General features: G+C 42.7%; 1 protein-coding gene across 1 annotated transcript; it reads right to left on the reverse strand.

Moving 5' to 3' along the window:
- Positions 1-8,472: 8,472 nt before the first annotated feature.
- PPP1R15B (protein phosphatase 1 regulatory subunit 15B) lies at positions 8,473-14,543 on the reverse strand. The gene is made up of 2 exons (XM_007523165.3): positions 12,182-14,543; positions 8,473-8,831 (listed from the first exon to the last, which is right to left on the reverse strand). The coding sequence occupies exons 1-2, from the start codon at positions 14,057-14,059 to the stop codon at positions 8,613-8,615; spliced, it is 2,097 nt and encodes a 698-aa protein (XP_007523227.1). The 5' UTR covers positions 14,060-14,543; the 3' UTR covers positions 8,473-8,612.
- Positions 14,544-17,114: the final 2,571 nt, after the last annotated feature.

A 17,114-nucleotide genomic window follows, 5' to 3' on the forward strand; every position in this document is an offset into this window, starting at 1 on the left:
TTGGGACCTTCTAAGCTTCCTAAACCTTTATGTCTTTTATATTGTCTATACTATAGAAATTCCCAACTATTATGTCCTATAGAATGCTTTCTTCCCTTCCCTCTCTTCCTTTGGTAAGGCAATAATGTGTGTATTACTACTGTGTGTGTGTGTGTGTGTGTATGTGTATGTATTACTCCTTTTACAGTCATTCTATATGTCTCTGTTGTTGTTTTCAGTATCTCTTCTCTTTTTGAGATCTCTTCTTTTTTAGTTTTCTCTAATTTGTCCTCATTCTTTCTAATTCTGTCTTCAGCCTCATTTACTCTATTCTCTCTCCCCTCTGGAGTTCATCTATTTTGTTACCCTGTTCTGATACTGTTTTAGCTTGTTTAGCTAGTTGTGTTCTTAGCTCAGCTATTTCAGCTTTCAGCTAATAACCTTGAAATAATTAGTGTTTTCTCCCAGATTCTCATTTGTTGTTTCAGCAATTCTGATGACAATTCTTTCAAACTCTTTACTCATTCCTGTGACTATTTCCTTAACTAGTAGTTGGATGTTGACTTCATTATTCTGAGCTTCAACCTTTGGGGGGCTTTTAGCTGGACTTTTGTCCTAGTTTATGTCTCAAATATTTCTTCTTGGTTTAAACATTCTATATAGTATGTTATGAGGTCCCTCTCTCAGTAATTTTCAGTCCACTGATCTCTCTTGCCTGGATTGACTTGTGTCTATGTAAGGTACTTAAAGAGGTCACAGTTGTAGTAATTAACAGTTGTTTCAATATTATTTCAATCCCTGAGTTGAAACACAGTGGCTGTTAAAACTTCTTTTGTTCTTTTACTTCCCTGTAGGATTTGGGAGCCTGAGGGCTTTTAAGCTATAAGTAGACTTCTTATCTTAATCACTCACTCCTGACCAAGAGATAAATCTGGGTGTGGGAGAGAATACAGTAATTATGCAAAGAGATTCCCGCACACCAAGGACCCAAAGCTCCAGGCTCAATTCAGCTTCTCTGCCATCCCAGGCACCACTGCTGGGCCCTGTAAGTTTCTAAACAAGTCCCATTTATACTCTGTAGGTTCTGAGGCAATTATTCACCATGTTCTCGTGAGAACAGTGTGGAAAGGCTCCCACTATACAGCCCCACCGCTAGGCCACCGGGGTGTAGATCTTCTCCTGAGTTTCTTGGTCAGTTCTCTGCCCCACCCCCTATGTCAGCACAGGGCCTCCCCCTGCTCCTCCAGCCTCTGAGGGAGATAGCAATGGAGGCTCACATTTGCATAAACTGCCAGCCGTTCAGGAGTAGAAACGGATTTTAGTCCCAGGAATCTCTCCTTAGGCTGCTCTCTGTCTATGAGCCACAAGTGTTTGCTCTCACCAGTGATTTGGTGGGTTCCCAAAGTAGTTCTAGTTCTGTCTTGTTGCAGTCCCAGATGATCTCCATTACTACTAAGCTATTAAAAATGGTGAATTCACCTTCTTTAACCTATCTTGGACAGAGCTTGAAGAAATCATGTTAAGTGAAATAAGTCAGAAACAACATAATGAAGAAGGGATGATCTCACTCATAGGCAGAAGTCAAAAAAAAAAAAAATCAGTAGGGAAAACACAAAGCAGAACTTAGACTGGAGTTGGTGTATTGAACCAAAGTAAAATACTGGGCAGAGGGAGGGTTCAGGTCCTGGAACATGATCAAAGAGGAGTAAAGGTTCTTTTGTTATCTGGAAATAGTATACATGTACAAACTATTCTATTTTACTGACTACCGTAAACCATTATTGCCCCAATAAAGAAAATTTTTAAAAAGGAAGATAGAGCATTACTCTAGTACATGTCATACCAGGGATCAAATTCAGGACCTCATGTTTGAGAGTCCAATGCTTTATCCACTGTGCCACCTCCTGGACAATACCACACAGATTCTTAAGAGAACCCCATATCATGTTGCTTAGTCATAACTGATCAATAGTCTCTAAGATCAAATCCAGAAAGATTGCTGCTTTAAGGACAAAATACTTAATTAAATTTGCAAGGAAAGAATCCTTACTATCAGTACAAAAAGATTTCAGGGGTTCAGGAGGTGATGCATCTGGTTAAGCACACACTAGTATGAAGTGCAAGGACACACAGGTTCAAGCCCCTGGCTCCCCACCTGCAGGAGGGAAACTTCATGAGAGGCAAACTATCTTTCTCCTGCTCTATCTCACCCTTCCCTCTCAACTTCTGTCCTATCCAATAAAATGGAAAAAATGGTCTCCAGGAGCAGTGGATTTACAGTACTAGTGCTGAACCCCAGCAATAATCCTGGGGGCTAGGGGTAAGATTGCAAACTGCAAGCATTTGTATTATAATCAATAATTAAATGACTACCAAAACCTTCTTTTAAATTTTTAAAAATATTTGTTTTGTTTTAATGAGAAAGATACAAACAGACCAAAGCACTGCACAGCTCTTATATAAGGTAATTCAGGGGGCTGAACCTTGAACTACAGAACTTCAGGCATGAGTCTTTTGCATAAGCACTATGCTATACACCTCTCCTCCAACGTCCCCCCCAAAAGAAAACCCCACATTTTAATATACATAAAAAGGGGAGATAGCATAATGGTTATAGAAACGGACTTTCATGCCTGAAGCGCTGATCTCCCAGAATTACTTTGCAAGCAATGAAGCAGTGCTGCAAGTGTCATTCCTACTCTCTATCTCCTCCCCTCTAGATTTCTATCAAATATTTTTAAATAAACTAATAAAACATATTTTTAAAAATTAAGTCTGGGGCCAGGCAGTGATGCACCTGGTTGAGTGTACACATTATGGTGTGCAAGGACACAGGTTCAAGCCCTTGGCCCCCACCTGCAGAAGGAAAGCTTCCTAAGAAGGACTGCAGGTATCTCTCTCTTATCTTCCCCTCCCCTATCAATTTTTCTGACTCTGAGAACAGATAAAATTTTTTTTTAAAAAAAGTCTTTTTTTTAATATTTATTTATTCCCTTTTGTTGCCCTTGTTGTTTTATTGTTGTAGTTATTATTGTTGTTGTCGTTGTTGGATAGGACAGAGAGAAATGGAGAGAGGAGGGGAAGACAGAGACGGGGAGAGAAACACCTGCAGACCTGCTTCACCGCTTGTGAAGCGACTCCCTTGCAGGTGGGGAGCCGGGGTTCGAACCGGGATCCTTATGCCGGTCTTCAGATAAAATATTTTTTAAAAATATCTAATTCCAGTTCAGATTTATACCTGCTACTTTTCCACTAGCTAATATACGAGGAACCAGGTTCAAAACCCTGGTCCCCACCTGCAGGGAGAAAGCATCATAAGCAATAAATAGGGCTATAGGTGTCTGTCTCTAATAAATAAATAAAAATATAATTTAAAAATTAAAAAAATTAAAGTCTCTCAACTCAGAAAGGCAACTTGGGGCAGCATGTTTTTCAGATTATATCAAGAATATATAGAGACGTCTATGTGTACACTGGAATTTTTAAATAAACCATGTGTATTTTTGTGAGAAAAATGGTTTATTTTCACTTTTATTTTTTCAAAGGCATAGTATCCAAGAGACCACCTAAATTCCTATATCTGTAATTATCTGATTTTCTAATCAGCAATTTTCTTTATACTAAGAAAAAATATCATGGGGGCCCATCAGTGGTGCACCAGTTAAGCAAACATAGTAGGAAACACAAGGGCCCACACAAGGATCCAAGTTCGAGCCACCCCCACCCAACCCCCACCTGCAGGGGGAGGGGATGCTTCACAAGCAGTGAAGCAGATCTGTAGCTATCTCTTACCCTCTCTACCTATCCTTTCCTCTTAATTTGTCTTATCTAATAAAATGGGGAAAAAAAGTATCATGCAATTTCTTTACAGTATCAAGCTAAGCATAGCGGTAAATAAATCTGACTTGATGTACATACAGTTTTCATATAACTCCCTGGTGAAAAAGCCAAATGCTAAATGTTTATCACAATGCTACAAAAGTCTCATTCAGGGCCGGGTGGTGACACACCTGGTTGAGTGCACACAATGGACCCAGGTTCAAGCCCCTAGCCCTCACCTCCAGGGAGAAAGCTTCACAAGTGGTAAAGCTGGGCTGCAGGTATATCTCCCTTTCTGTCACTATCTGACAATAATTTTAAAAATGTATCTAATTCTGTTTCAGAACTATACCTTGTTAATTTTCTACTAGCTAGAAGGATACAAATACCAGAATTATGAAAACTACCATGTTTCTAGCCCGTTAGTAGGTTTGCTTCAACAGGCCCTTTTCTGATGTTACCACCACATTTATTTAATATAAATGGGGAAAACATAGTTTATAATACCAATTATCATGAACAATATTAAAAAGAGAAAATTTTTCTTGCTACTTAAAAACACTGCTAAAACCAGCTTATGAATTTTGTGTTTTCTGTGACTGTTTCACTTTTTGTTCATTTTTTTTCAGAGCACTGATCAACTCTGGATTATGGTAATTCAGGAGATTGAACCTACAGCCTCTTTGCATAACCATTATACTATCTACTCCCCTCCCCTTACAGATGTGGAGGACTGGGACCAATTCTAGAATCAAATTCCTAGACTCTTAGAAGGAATTTTTGTACTATTTTTTTAGGTGTTATTAATTAGGGAGAGGAAAAAAAACATTAGAGCATCACCCTGGCACATGAGATGCAGGACTGAACTTGGGACCTCAAAATCCCAATTTATTGCCCTACTCTCTGCGTCACCTCCTGGACCCAGGATTTTCTGATTTTTGTCTTCGGGGTTTTTGCTGGGGCTACCAAGCAAAATGCTTGTACTAGGCATCCACTGCTCCTGGAGGCTATTTTTTCACTTTTGTTGCCCTTGTTATTTATCGTTTATTATTGTTGTCATTGTTGGATAGGAGAGAGGAAGGAAAGACAGAGGGGGAGAGAAAGATAAGACACCTGCAGACCTGTTTCACCACCTGTGAAGCGAACCCCCTGCAGGTGGGGAACTGGGGGCTCGAACCAGGATCCTTACCCAGCCCTTGTGCTTTGTGCCATGTGCGCTTAACCCACTGTGCTACCACCCGGTCCAAAGGATTTTCATACTCTTAAAGAATCTGTACTTCTATCAGTCTCCCTGTCCAAAGGATTTTCATACTCTTAAAGAATCTGTACTTCTATCAGTCTATGAAGTGGTATAGTGGATTGAGAAGTGAGTTTGCAGGCATGAGGTCCTAAGGTTGATTCCTGGCATGGCATGTACCACAGTGATGATCTGGTTCTCTCCCTCCTTTAGAACCTCTCAAAAGCAAATCTTTAAAAAATAATAATTAAAAATAAATGGAAAGGAAAATATATTGTACTTTTAAAACATGCATGGGCTTATAAACCAAGGCCACCTCAAAAACAAAAGCTAAAAAAAATTAGAATCAAGTTCTATTAAAATTTGGTTTGCAATTATACTTATCTCCTTACCATTCTTCCCCTAAGTTAGCTGAGGTAGAAGTTACAATTCATAAACTTCTTACATTCCAGAATTTTGTTCAGCACCAGTTTATAGTGATAATATTTTTAAAGCATCTAATTTTTCAGCCGGGAGGTAGAGCACCCAGTTAAACGCACATATGACCAAGGCCAAGAACTGGGTTTGAGCCCCAACTCCCCACCTACAGGAGGTCCACTCCACCAGCGGTGAAACAGGTCTGCAGGTGTCTTTCTCTCCCTCTATATCTCCCCCACCCTCTCAATTTCTCTCTGTCCTAATAAAATTGAGAGAGAGAGAGAGAGAGAGAGAGAGAGAAAGCTACCAGAAGCAGTGGATTCGTAGTGCTGGCACTAAGCCCCACTGACTAGAGGCAAAAAAAAATTTAGTGGTCTGGGAGGTGGTGCGTTGGACTGTCAAGCATGAGTTCCGGAGTTCAATTCCCAGCAGCACATGTACCACAGCGATGTCTGGTTCTTTCTCTCTCTCCTATCTTTCTAATTAATAAAATCTTTTTTTAAAAAACAAGTATTTAATTTAATCCTGAAAAGCTTGTCCAAATAATTCCAAAGCCAATGTGAAAAACTATGAAACACAATATAGAGTTGAGTCAAAATATGTGATATTTAATAACTGTAAATATATTTATCATAATTTACAGGTTAGCAGTTATATATACAAATATAATTTTAGCTATAAATTCCCAAACTGGTTACATTTAAATCACTGGAAATCTAGAAGTCAATTTTAGAGTCTTGATAGTTTCTACTTGACCTGCCTTAAATTATAAAAAAATAAAATCTGACAGTTTTGATTTCAAGTTAAAGATGAAAAGTTATCACATTTCAACACTCAGAAAAGGAAACTTTACATGTCTGTACAAAGCCTTTCAAATGCTACATTGATACAGAGAGCACCATTGTAAGACTTTAAATATGTAAATATTCAATGAAAACTTCCAAGGATTTTAAGACTGTAGGAGTTTAAACAACAAGAATTGGAATGAAACTAATCAGATTTTTTTTTCCTCCTTCAATCCAATTTAAATATGGTCCCCTCTTGCCCTGGTCAAGCACTGTCTGATCACTACTCTCAAAGGACAGTGGTAAATGAGAGTGTTCTTGTCCAAGATATGCTCATTTGGAAATGAGACTAGAATTCCAAAGGAACAAACTTTCTAAAATCCAACAGATGTAACTTTCAGGAGGCTGTGGCGCACCGGGTTAAGCACACAAGGACCTGGTGGGGGGAGGGGGGTCTGCTTCACAAGCAGTGAAGCAGGTCTGCAAGTGTCTTTCTCTCTCCCTACCTTCCCCTCCTCTCTCAATTTCTCTCTGTCCTATTCAATGGAGAAATTGGCCTGCAGGAGCAGTGGATTCATAGCACCAGCACCAAGCCCCAGTGATAACTCTGAAGGCAGGGGAAAAAAAAGAAGATATTTTCAAATATACAGAAGTGCTAGGTTTCAGAAACCAAAAAGACAATCTAAATCTCTGAAATGCAATTCCTCCTTAAAAATAAAAATATTTTTTCAAGACCTTCTTTCCATCTGACATGGGTGGTACTTGAAACTTTCCTGTTTTCATGGTTTTACACCATGACTCAAAATGCATTCCCCTAAGGTTAACCAAAGTGGGAGGTGAACAAAACATACTGAATAAGGGCTCCGCAGACATATGACCAACTGTTCTGATGCTGCGCTCACTGTGCTCATGTGTGAATATATGTATTAACACTGGAGGCAGCTTTTAGAGCAAACCAGCTAAGAATAAAATAATGACCAGGTAGACTGTAAACTGAGGTAGTAACTCTGCAAGTACTTCTGATGAAAATTTCATTCCCACACTGAAACAAGTCCACAATTTCAGAGGTTATCTACCTATTCATGTTTTCTATTACCTGTGACAGGAAATATAAGGAATAAAAATACAGGAAGGAGTTGGCTAACAATCCCCCAGCCTAATAGATGCACACTTTACAAGGCTAATAAGCCAGTTTGACCAGTCACTGTAAAAAAGAAAAAAAATTCCAATTTGAAAGTAAACTTTAGGTAAAAGTTATTACAAATTTCTAGTGATAAAATCTACAAGTCTACCTCCTTTCCCTCGAAGTAGAGACCTTGCCATTAGTTCTCTCTTTATTAAAACTGCAAAGCACACTAAACTGGGATATTGACTGAAGTCTCTATCTTACATTTCAAACTGGAAAATTCCTAACTGCACATTTCCAAGTTTACAGTATCACCTGACAGGTTTTAAAAGTGACAGTGCTGAGGTGTGAATTAATTAACACTGGGGTTTTTTTTGAGAGCATATACAATAAAACCAAATTGCTCTGTCTTCATTTTCCTAAGCAAAGTCTAGGATTTCATGGTGATAATCACTATTTTCTTTTTCTACCCACTGAAAGATCTACAGACCCATTCAATGGCAAACTACAATAGCAATTACAAAACCCCCTCCAAAGAAAAGTATGCACAGAAATTAAATATATTAAATGCTAGAATCTGGCAAAAGATATAGCATTCCCAAAGCAGCACACGTAAGTTTTGTGGCAATCCTTAGAAACATCTTAGTAGAACTTAATTTAGAAATAAAAACCCACTATATTTTCTACCAAAGATAATTTCAGGAATGTCAATAAAAAAAAATGCAACAGGGCAATAATGTACTTTAAGCAAGTAGCAAACACAAGATTATTTCCTTAGCCTTAAGATAGAAGTACCACATCAGTAAGAAGGAAAATACAGTGAAAATATTAAATTCCATTAAATTCAAAATGTTTCTTGGGGGAAGGTATATAAGGAACTCAAAGTCTTTACATGGGGACTCATAACTTAAAACTAAAAACTAAAACTGGCAATAGACTTTGACCCCCAAGAAAAGTTTCAAAAGTGCAAAAGTACACCTTAAATGGTCCTTTTTCTCTTTACACCTCAGCAAGTTAACACGTTCAACTAAATAAAAGAGGCCTAGAAATCACACCATCTTATCCTTCATTATCAGGGCCTGACATCAAGCCTGAACATTGGTTAGTAGGGTGTCCTATGAAAAAAATTAACTAGGTGCATATCCTTAAAAAAAAAAAAAAAAGTCAAAGGACAGCTGCCAAATTTTGTTTTTAAAAGAAACCTCTCAAGTAAGAGGTGGTATATGCTAGGGCCAGGTTTCCAATCCTCTTAAAGTTGCTCAAAAACATATCCTTGGTAGCATGTCTCCTGGAGTCTATTAAACATTCTTTCTCTGTGTTCAAAAGTCAAGCAATAGCCAATAGCATCTTCCGTTTCCTGTATTCGTTTCTGGAATCTACACGCATCCCGGGCAAATTCTTCCCAAGGTCCTTTGCGATCCTCATCATCACTTATATAATACTCGGTAATTTCTTCAAGGAAGGTTACCTATAAAGACAGGGACAAGTTTTAACCATCCTCTAGGATTTGATAATCATAACTGAAACCATTAACTATTTTGACGATAATCCTTTTAGAATATCAAATATTTTAAATGAGTATTTCATTCCTGCCTTAGTAGCAATTTTAAAGAGTCTTGGCTTATTAGATAGCATCTAGATAAAACATTGGGGCAAATGCCACCTTAACTTCACACAGAGTCTCTCTCCATCTGCCACCCTGCTGTTCCCACAACCTTTAGCTTTAGTGTTAATGAAATGAATCCAGAGGGGGGGACTGCCATTGCTCTCAGCCCTTACTTTTAAAAATCCTGGGGGGGGGGTGATGGGGGAGAGGTGGCACATCTGAATAAGCACACACATTACCATATGTGAGGACCCGAGTTCAAGCCCCCATTCCCCACCTGCAGAGGGGAAGCTTCTTGAGAAGTGAAACAGGTCTGCAGGTATCTATCTTTCTCTCTCTTCTCAATTTCTCTGTCCTATCAAAAAAAAAAAAAAAACAATATAAATAAATAAATAAAACCCTAAGGGGAAACACAGTTCTGTCACATTCTTCCCCGAAATGACAATGTTTCCTTACAAAATATTTCATACAGCCCTGCACACTTTTGAAAAGCATCTGAACTCTAAGGAGACTTGAAGCTATTTAGTCAGCACGTTCCTCTTTAATTCACCTTTCAGTATTTCCCAGTCATTGAGCCACAAGGAGAGTTACTGTACTTATATTACTTTTGTAATTAGACTACAGAATCTGAGCAAGCAAGGTGCAGCAAAATTAACATATCTTGACAGTTCTACTAGCATACATTTTTCTTTAGCCCTCTTTGTACTTCACATTTGTTATCACTACAGATACCAGGAAACTATGAATGTAGTCACATGTAATGAGGCCCTTTTAATCCATAATTTAAAATACAGAGGATGGGGGAGATAGCATAATGGTTATACAAGCAGAATCTTGTGCCTGAGGCTCTAAGGTCCCAGGTTCAATCCCCCCACACACTGTTTTTTTAGCAGTGCTCTGACTTAAAAACAAAAAACAAAACTAACAAACAAAAAACGGAACTTTCTAAGATATCAAGTTCTAAAAGTAAATACTTCAAATATGTTCACCAGTTACATCAGCTAATTCCACTGTGGCCTCCTACTTTCCTTCACTTTACATCAGGCCAAGGAATGCCCCCAGGGACAATTAATAAGGTATGTAACACCTTACTAGATGTTGCATTCTAGTGTTAGTAAAGAATAATAACATCTATATAGTGTTTACCCTATGCCAGGTACTTTTCTAAGCACTTTATAATTTTTATCTCATTTAAACTTCCTATCAACTCTGAGTGAGTCCTCTATAAACACACCCAGTGTACAGATAAGGAAGCAGAAGTTAACAGGTTAACTTGTTACTTCTGTTAACACAGCTTCTAGGCTGTGCAACCAGATTCAAACAGTCTGGGGCTCCACTATCTGCACCACCTCTTGTCATGAAACAAGGCATTTTAGAGTCAGGAAAAAAACAGCATAATGGTTATGAAAAAGGCTATCTTATCTGAGGCTCAGAAGTCCCAGGTTCAATCCCTAGCACCACCATACACCAGAACTGAGTAGTACCTCTGGCCTTTCACTTTGTTCTCTCTCATTAGACTAAAAAGGCATATTAAATTTCCAGACCTAAAAGCTTCATTCTAAAAAAGTAAACAGTATTCCCAGTGAAGTGATTTTGGGAGAGGAAAAAAAAAAATCAGACACTCCCATTTTCCTAAAGTATGGCAAGTCCTTGACTAAAGGATGCCAAGTAACTCGATCCTATTTTAAACATAATCTTTTATAAAAGTCGAGCCAGCTGTCTCACATTTACTGGACTGGCTTCACTGTTATTCAACAGGCAAAATAAAATGAGACCTGAGACTGGTGTAAGGTCTCTTAACATTAAGTGCTAAGTCAAGACAACGAATGAATCATCCGTTAAACTGTGTAGGAGAACTCAGACAACAGGTATTACTACTCCTCCCAGGAGATGAATGAGTAAAGGCAGGCCTTGGGAGATCCACTTACTTCCCAGGTCTGGCTATCTTCCTCAGTAATCTCCAGACCCTAAGCACTCAGGGAAGAGAACCAGATGCCAAGTGCTCGCTCAATCCACAGCCTGAACTGCTTCAACCTATTTCACTCCAAAGAGGTCATTCTGCCAGGGATTTCTTAAAAAGTTCTTTTTTCACAGCATTTACTTAAGTGTGAACTGAAATTTAATTTTTTAACATGACTCACTCTGCCTTTCCAGGAAGACTGCTTCTGTTGAAAAGGCACTTTCTGGCCCCAGAACAGTTCCAAAGTACTCAACTGGCCATCTGGAACCAACAGATACGGCATTTCCCACTTGAAACTCTCCCAAATTAAAGAAACTGAAGCATGGGTAATTAAAGAATTTTTCGCTGTGCAATCCCTATGTGTTTGGGGGGAATTTCCTTCTCAATTAGCTGAATAAACAACAAAGAAATACAGCAATTCCAAACTCCCAAAGTCGGGCTAACTCGACAACGCTTGGTTCTATGAGGTTTTAAACCCGAGTATGAGAAATAACCACTCAAGGGGGGGGGGGGCTGGGAGGAGAGAGAGTATGTAGCAGACACCTGCTAGTTATAAACAAATGTGCTGGAATTCACTATGCATCTAATATTTAAAAAAAAATCAAAGTAACTACTCAAGAGAAACCAAAGGCATCACCATTGCTTACACATAATTACTACCTTGTAGCTGGTCAAGGATCAGTATTCCCAGCAGTTTTTGAATGTCAATCAAAATCATTTATAAGCCAAAGTTCTTAATACTAAAAGTATTTTCTCTCATGGTAAAAACTATGTACATCTGACATGATACTAGGTTCTAAAGGACAGGAATAAAGGCACTATTATCATATAAGGAAAATACCAAGAGTTTACAAACATGCCACACTAGTTCAGGGCTACAAGAGAACCTTGCCAATTTCTAGTAAAACTAAATCCTATCTACACACGTTTAGTTTCCTGTTCCTTATTAAAAAGTTAAAGCTGGCAGAGATGCACCTAGAGCTCCCAACCCAATAAAGACAGCACCTTGCTGTGAACACGTAGATTTATGCTGGCAGCTTTAGTTCAGCTAGGAACAACTCTCTAGGGGAGGAGGGGAGCGGGAGAGGGGCCATTTTCACAACCCCAATAGGCCTTTCTTGAAAAAAAGAAAACAGAAGAAAAAAAATCAGTACTAGTATTGCCTCCAAGTCACGGTGCCAGATTTAACCAAACAGCCAGTACCAATTTCAAAACAGTACAAATTAAAATTAGAAGGTTAAAAGAAACGAACCTTTTTTCTCTTGGTGTGCACATGCCTTTCTGTGGCGAGAACCCCACCTTGCACCAAGTCTGAACATTCACCTTCGCGGCTCCCCAAGAGCTGTGCCTTACAGGAAAGCAAGGTATGACACTCAGAAATGGTCACAGTGGGCCCGGGTGGCCTGTCGGAGGCACCACCGCCTTTCCAACTTCTCCCTGCTGTCTGAAAGGGGGCCTTAAAATTTAAAGGGTTGTAGGGGTCATCGGAATTACAGAACGAGTTCCACAGGCGGAGACTCTCTGCCTCATCCGCACTAAACTCCCAGTCATCTTCCTCCCCAGAGCTCTGGCCAGGGGGCTGGGGAAGGCTTCCAGCCTGGAAAGAATGTTCTAGATCAGACCTGTCAGACAAATCCCTCTCTGAGTCCGAGAGCTGCCCAGCAACGACCCTGGCAGCGGTCTGAATTGTTGCTGTGAAGTTCTGGGGGTTGTAAGGATCTACGCTGTAGAAAGAGTTCCAAAGGTGAAGGTCCTGGGAGTCCTGTTCAAGGTCTGACTCTGACAGTGAGCTGGCGTTATCGAAGCCATCGTCCTCATCCTCATCCCAGTCTTCGCCTCCTGAAGAGCTGGTCTCCAGGTCACTGGATGCGCCTCCCAAAATGTAATCTATCAGTCTGTTTCTGCAGGCCGGCCTGGTGGACACGGGGAGGTCGTCTTCGAGGTCTGAGGAGTCGGCTCCACTCGCTTGGTCCTCCGCAGACTCATCTGTCATAGTCAGCTCACACGAGGGCCGGCACTGCAGGGCAGTCTGCCTTCCCAAAGCAAGCGGGAGCTCTTCAGTCAAGGGTTCCGGTTCTTCTCTGGCGGGTTCCTGGGTGGTCGCGGGATGGGCTTCCGAAGAGGGAAGCAGCTGGGTCGCACTCTCCCCGCCGTGTTTCAAGTCCCGGAGGAGAAGGCCGTGTTCCTCCTCCAGGCTGTGGTAGCCATGGTCTTGGTCGGGAGTGGGTAACGAGTGCCCCTGGCTCGCCTGCTGCAGGAACTCCAGCCTTTTCATGCGCAGGTGGTGGATCTCGGGCAGGCCTTCGCTAGAGAGCGGCGGGCACCCCTGCCATGAGGGTCGGGCGACCTCTGCTCTCAGGGGCTGCGGCTGAGAAAGGTCCTCGGCCAGGCAGCTGCTCGCTGGGGCTGTCTGGAGATCAGCCAACCCACTTGCAACGCCGTTCTGATAACTGAGCTCGAACAGGGGCAGGCAGTCCAGATAGGAAGGGCTCAGCAAATAGGAGACGACGCTCAAGTTGCTGAAGTGCTCAATGTTCAGAGGCCCCGCGGGCCGAGCGCCAAGTTCCCGGTCAGAGAACAGACGGGCCTGAAGGCCACCGGGCAACAGCTCCACTCCCCACAGCGGCTGCTCCAAGAGAAAAGCGTGCGCGGCGGGGTCCGGAGCCCCTGCCTTGGCGCGAACTTTCAGGTCCAGCTCCGCGGAGGCGCACTGCCAGTGGAGCCCCTCCTCGAGCCACCGCAGGGGACTGGCCGCCCTGTCGTCCAAGGGGTCGAGTCGCGGCGAACTCAACGACTTCTGCGCCGCAGGGACAGCCGGCTCCTTCCGCGACCTCAAGGCGCTGTAGCCTCCAGCAAGGCCGAGCCACCGGGTGGGGACCAGCCCCCCGAAAAGCTGGCTCCAAAGCAGCAGCTTCTGCAGCAGGGTGGGGAGCGGCGCGAAGAGCTGGCAGAGCAGCCTCACCCAGAAGCCGGGCCGAGCCTCGGGCTCGGGGGCGGCGGGCTCGGGGGCCGGGGCTGTGCGGACCTTGGAGGGGGCCAGAGGCGACCGCCGACGGAAAAAGAGCAGCCAGGACCCGGAGGCCGCCCAGGCGGCAGGTCCCTTCCGCGAGGCGTCTGCTCCCGGCTCCATCTCCCCTCTTCCGGGCAGTCTCTCAGGGAAGCGCGCGGGGCTCGGCGGACGGCGGCGGGCCTGGGGGGCCTAGGCGGTCGCAGCCTTGCCCAGCTGCGGAGTCGCGGCCCCGGGCCGACCCCCGGGCCGGCAGACGCGCCTCACAGGGAAACGGCTTCGGCAGCCGGCGACGGGCCACAGTCCCGAACGACAGGCGGGGGCGGCGGCGGCGGCGGCGGCAGAGGCAGCATCCATCCTGCCGTAGAGGCGGCGTCCTAGTCCGCGCCAGGCCTCTCCACCATAGATACGAGCCCTCGCGAGGCGGCAGAGACGGAAGGATAAAGCCCTTTCGCAACGCGCAGCCGGAAGGGCCGAGCTGACAGGCGCGCGCCGCTGAAAGCCAAGCCTAAAATGGCCACAGAGCAGGCGCGCAGGCAGGACACCGCCAGCTACCGTACGAGAAACAGACCGTCGGATACGCCACAGACTCCGCCGCCGGACGTCACTCGCAGCCCTGGGAGGCGGTTCTCGCTCAACACTTCCGCCCGGCCGCTGATTGGCTGCCCTGGTCCCCGTCGGCTTCCTTACTCTCGCAGCCGGGCTCGCGCGCGGCATGTTGCATCAGCCGGGCGCCGGCTGGGCGCGTGCGCATTGGCGTCTCTGAGGGGTCCTAGGAGACCGCCCCCTCATCCCCCCTTCTGAGAAAGAGGGAGCGGCTCGGGATGCTGAGACCCTATTCAGATAACCGAGTAATGGCCTAATACACACCGAAGTGGCTACACTTCTGTTAGGCTTGCGTTAATCAAGGTTCTGGTATTTATCGAGAGGCAAGACCATTACAAACTTTAGACCTTAGTATAAATTTGCTGGGTACTGTGTAAGTATACGTGAGAGATGCTTAGTCGTCTCTTCAAAGGAACACGAGGAAACAACTGTTTAGTACAAAAATTCTTTTTATTTTTTGCAAATTGTTAACAACTGTTTAGTACAAAAAATCTTTTTTTATATAAGTTGCTAATCTATGGGCAGTAGTTTTGTATTCTTTAGTTCAGTGCAGTGCTTGCTAATTCTCCAGCAGAGCCTCAGACTCTCTTCCTCCTTTCCATATTTAGACAACCAGGAGACTGTGAGCTCTGAAGCCCAGCCCAGGGGTGGAGGAGACAGTTCCGCCATCAGGTATAAAAGATGGGAGAAGGGTGAGGGGGACAGCTGCTGCCTGACTGCCACTGTTGGCAGCAAAAACTTTTGCAAAAGAAAAAATGCCTTGCTTCAACTCATTTTTTGCCTTGACAAGTAATTTTAATTGGACATCATTTACAACATATATCTAGTAAAAACAAGCAGAAAATATTTTAAACAGGATGGGGGAGATAGCATAATGATTATGTGAAAAACTGTGCCCTGAGGCACTCCAAGATCTCAGGTTCAAACACCACCACCACCCCCACCCCCAGCTGTGGTTTAAAAAAAATTTTTTTTTTTCTTAAACAAGGACAACAGCTAGGCTCACTTGACACTATATAGGTGCTGTGACTTACAAGTACTGTAGTCTGTCTGCCTCTTGTCTGTCTTTCTGAATGAGAGCGTGGCCCTGGTTAAATCGCACATAACATGGTCCCTCAGTATGCAAAAAAAAAGGAGGAAGAAAGAAAAATTAAAATCTTAAGGAAAATTTTTTTCTTTTTTTTTTAAATGTAAACCATTCTTTTTAAAGGTTTTTTGTTTATTTATTAATGAGAAAAATAGGCAGAGAGAGAAAGAACAAGACATCACTCTGGCACATGTGCTGCTGGGGATCAAACTCAGAACCTCATGCTTGAGAGTCCAAAGCTTTATCACTGCGCCACCTCCCGGACCACAGGGAAAAATTTCTTAGACATTCTTGGCCCCTCTGTTTTAGGGTTTCTAAAATCACTGTTCCTCTTGAGGTCTTTCAGAGACGAGCCCACATATATAACTCACAAATAGGTGACCATGTGTTTCTTGGGTTATGCTTCCCAGCAGGCCAAGACATTCATGCCAGATTTGTATCCTGAGCCACCAGAACCACAGGATACAACACTAGAAAAAGGAAGCACAGATAATACCTTGGAAAGTTGTGTCTTGGGGACCATGCAGTCTGGTTTCTCTCTGTTTCTGTCCAAAAATACATAGATAGGTAAAACATCTTTTTTAAAAAAATTATTTTATTTATTTATTCCCTTTTGTTGCCCTTGCTGTTTTTTATTATTGTAGTTATTATTTTTGTCATTGTTGTTGGATAGGACAAAGAGAAATGGAGAGAGGAGGGGGAAGACAGAGAAAGGGAGAGAAAGATAGACACCTGCAGACCTGCTTCACCACTTGTGAATTGACTTCCCTGTAGGTGGGGAGCCAGGGCTTGAACCAGGATCCTTACACTGATCCTTGTGCTTTGCACTGGCTGGTAAAACATCTTTTGAAAAAATTCATGCAGAGAAACTATGAATATTTATCTTGTAAACATCCTGGTTTTCTCCAAATACAGGACAATAGCATTTTACAAAAAAAAAAAAAAATGCTTGTTTAACTAGAAGAATTGACTATCCCCAGCCTCAAGTAGACTTTACATACTATGTGCCATGCATATGTTAATGTGATAATTGTACTGGAGAAGAAGATTCAAAGAAATTCAACAATTTCAAAATCCTATTTCAATCCACCTGACACTTGGGCTATTCCCTACTGCTTGCTGTATGTTTCCTCCTTTTCTAACTTTCTAGTAAACCCATTATTTGTGTTTTTCAGTGTGGAAATTCACAGGAAGAATCCAAATAACCACAATTAGCCAGTTATATCTTAGTTCTTTCCTTTTTTTTTTTTTTTTTTTTTTTACCAGAGCACTGCTCAGCTCTGGTTTATGGTGGTGTAGGGGATTGAACCTGGGACTTTGGAGCCTCAGGCATGAAATTCTCTTTGCAGGTCAACTAGGAATATCAAAGGAGACCACCTGGGACTGCAACAAGTCAGAACTAGTACTACATTGGGAACCCACCAAATGACCAGAGCATCCAGAGACCACAACTCTGCCCAGACCTCCAGCTTTACCCAGTTGAGA

Source organism: Erinaceus europaeus, chromosome 19 (assembly GCF_950295315.1).
Source record: "Erinaceus europaeus chromosome 19, mEriEur2.1, whole genome shotgun sequence".
Taxonomy (NCBI): domain Eukaryota; kingdom Metazoa; phylum Chordata; class Mammalia; order Eulipotyphla; family Erinaceidae; genus Erinaceus; species Erinaceus europaeus.

Bases quoted from the DNA above. Each gene is read 5' to 3' on its own strand.
- PPP1R15B (XM_007523165.3), bottom strand. From the start codon at position 14,059: ATGGAGCCGGGAGCAGACGCCTCGCGGAAGGGACCTGCCGCCTGGGCG. The intron at 8,832-12,181 runs GTTCGTTTCTTT...CTGTCTTTATAG, and splicing joins TGCACACCAAGAGAAAAAAG to GTAACCTTCCTTGAAGAAAT.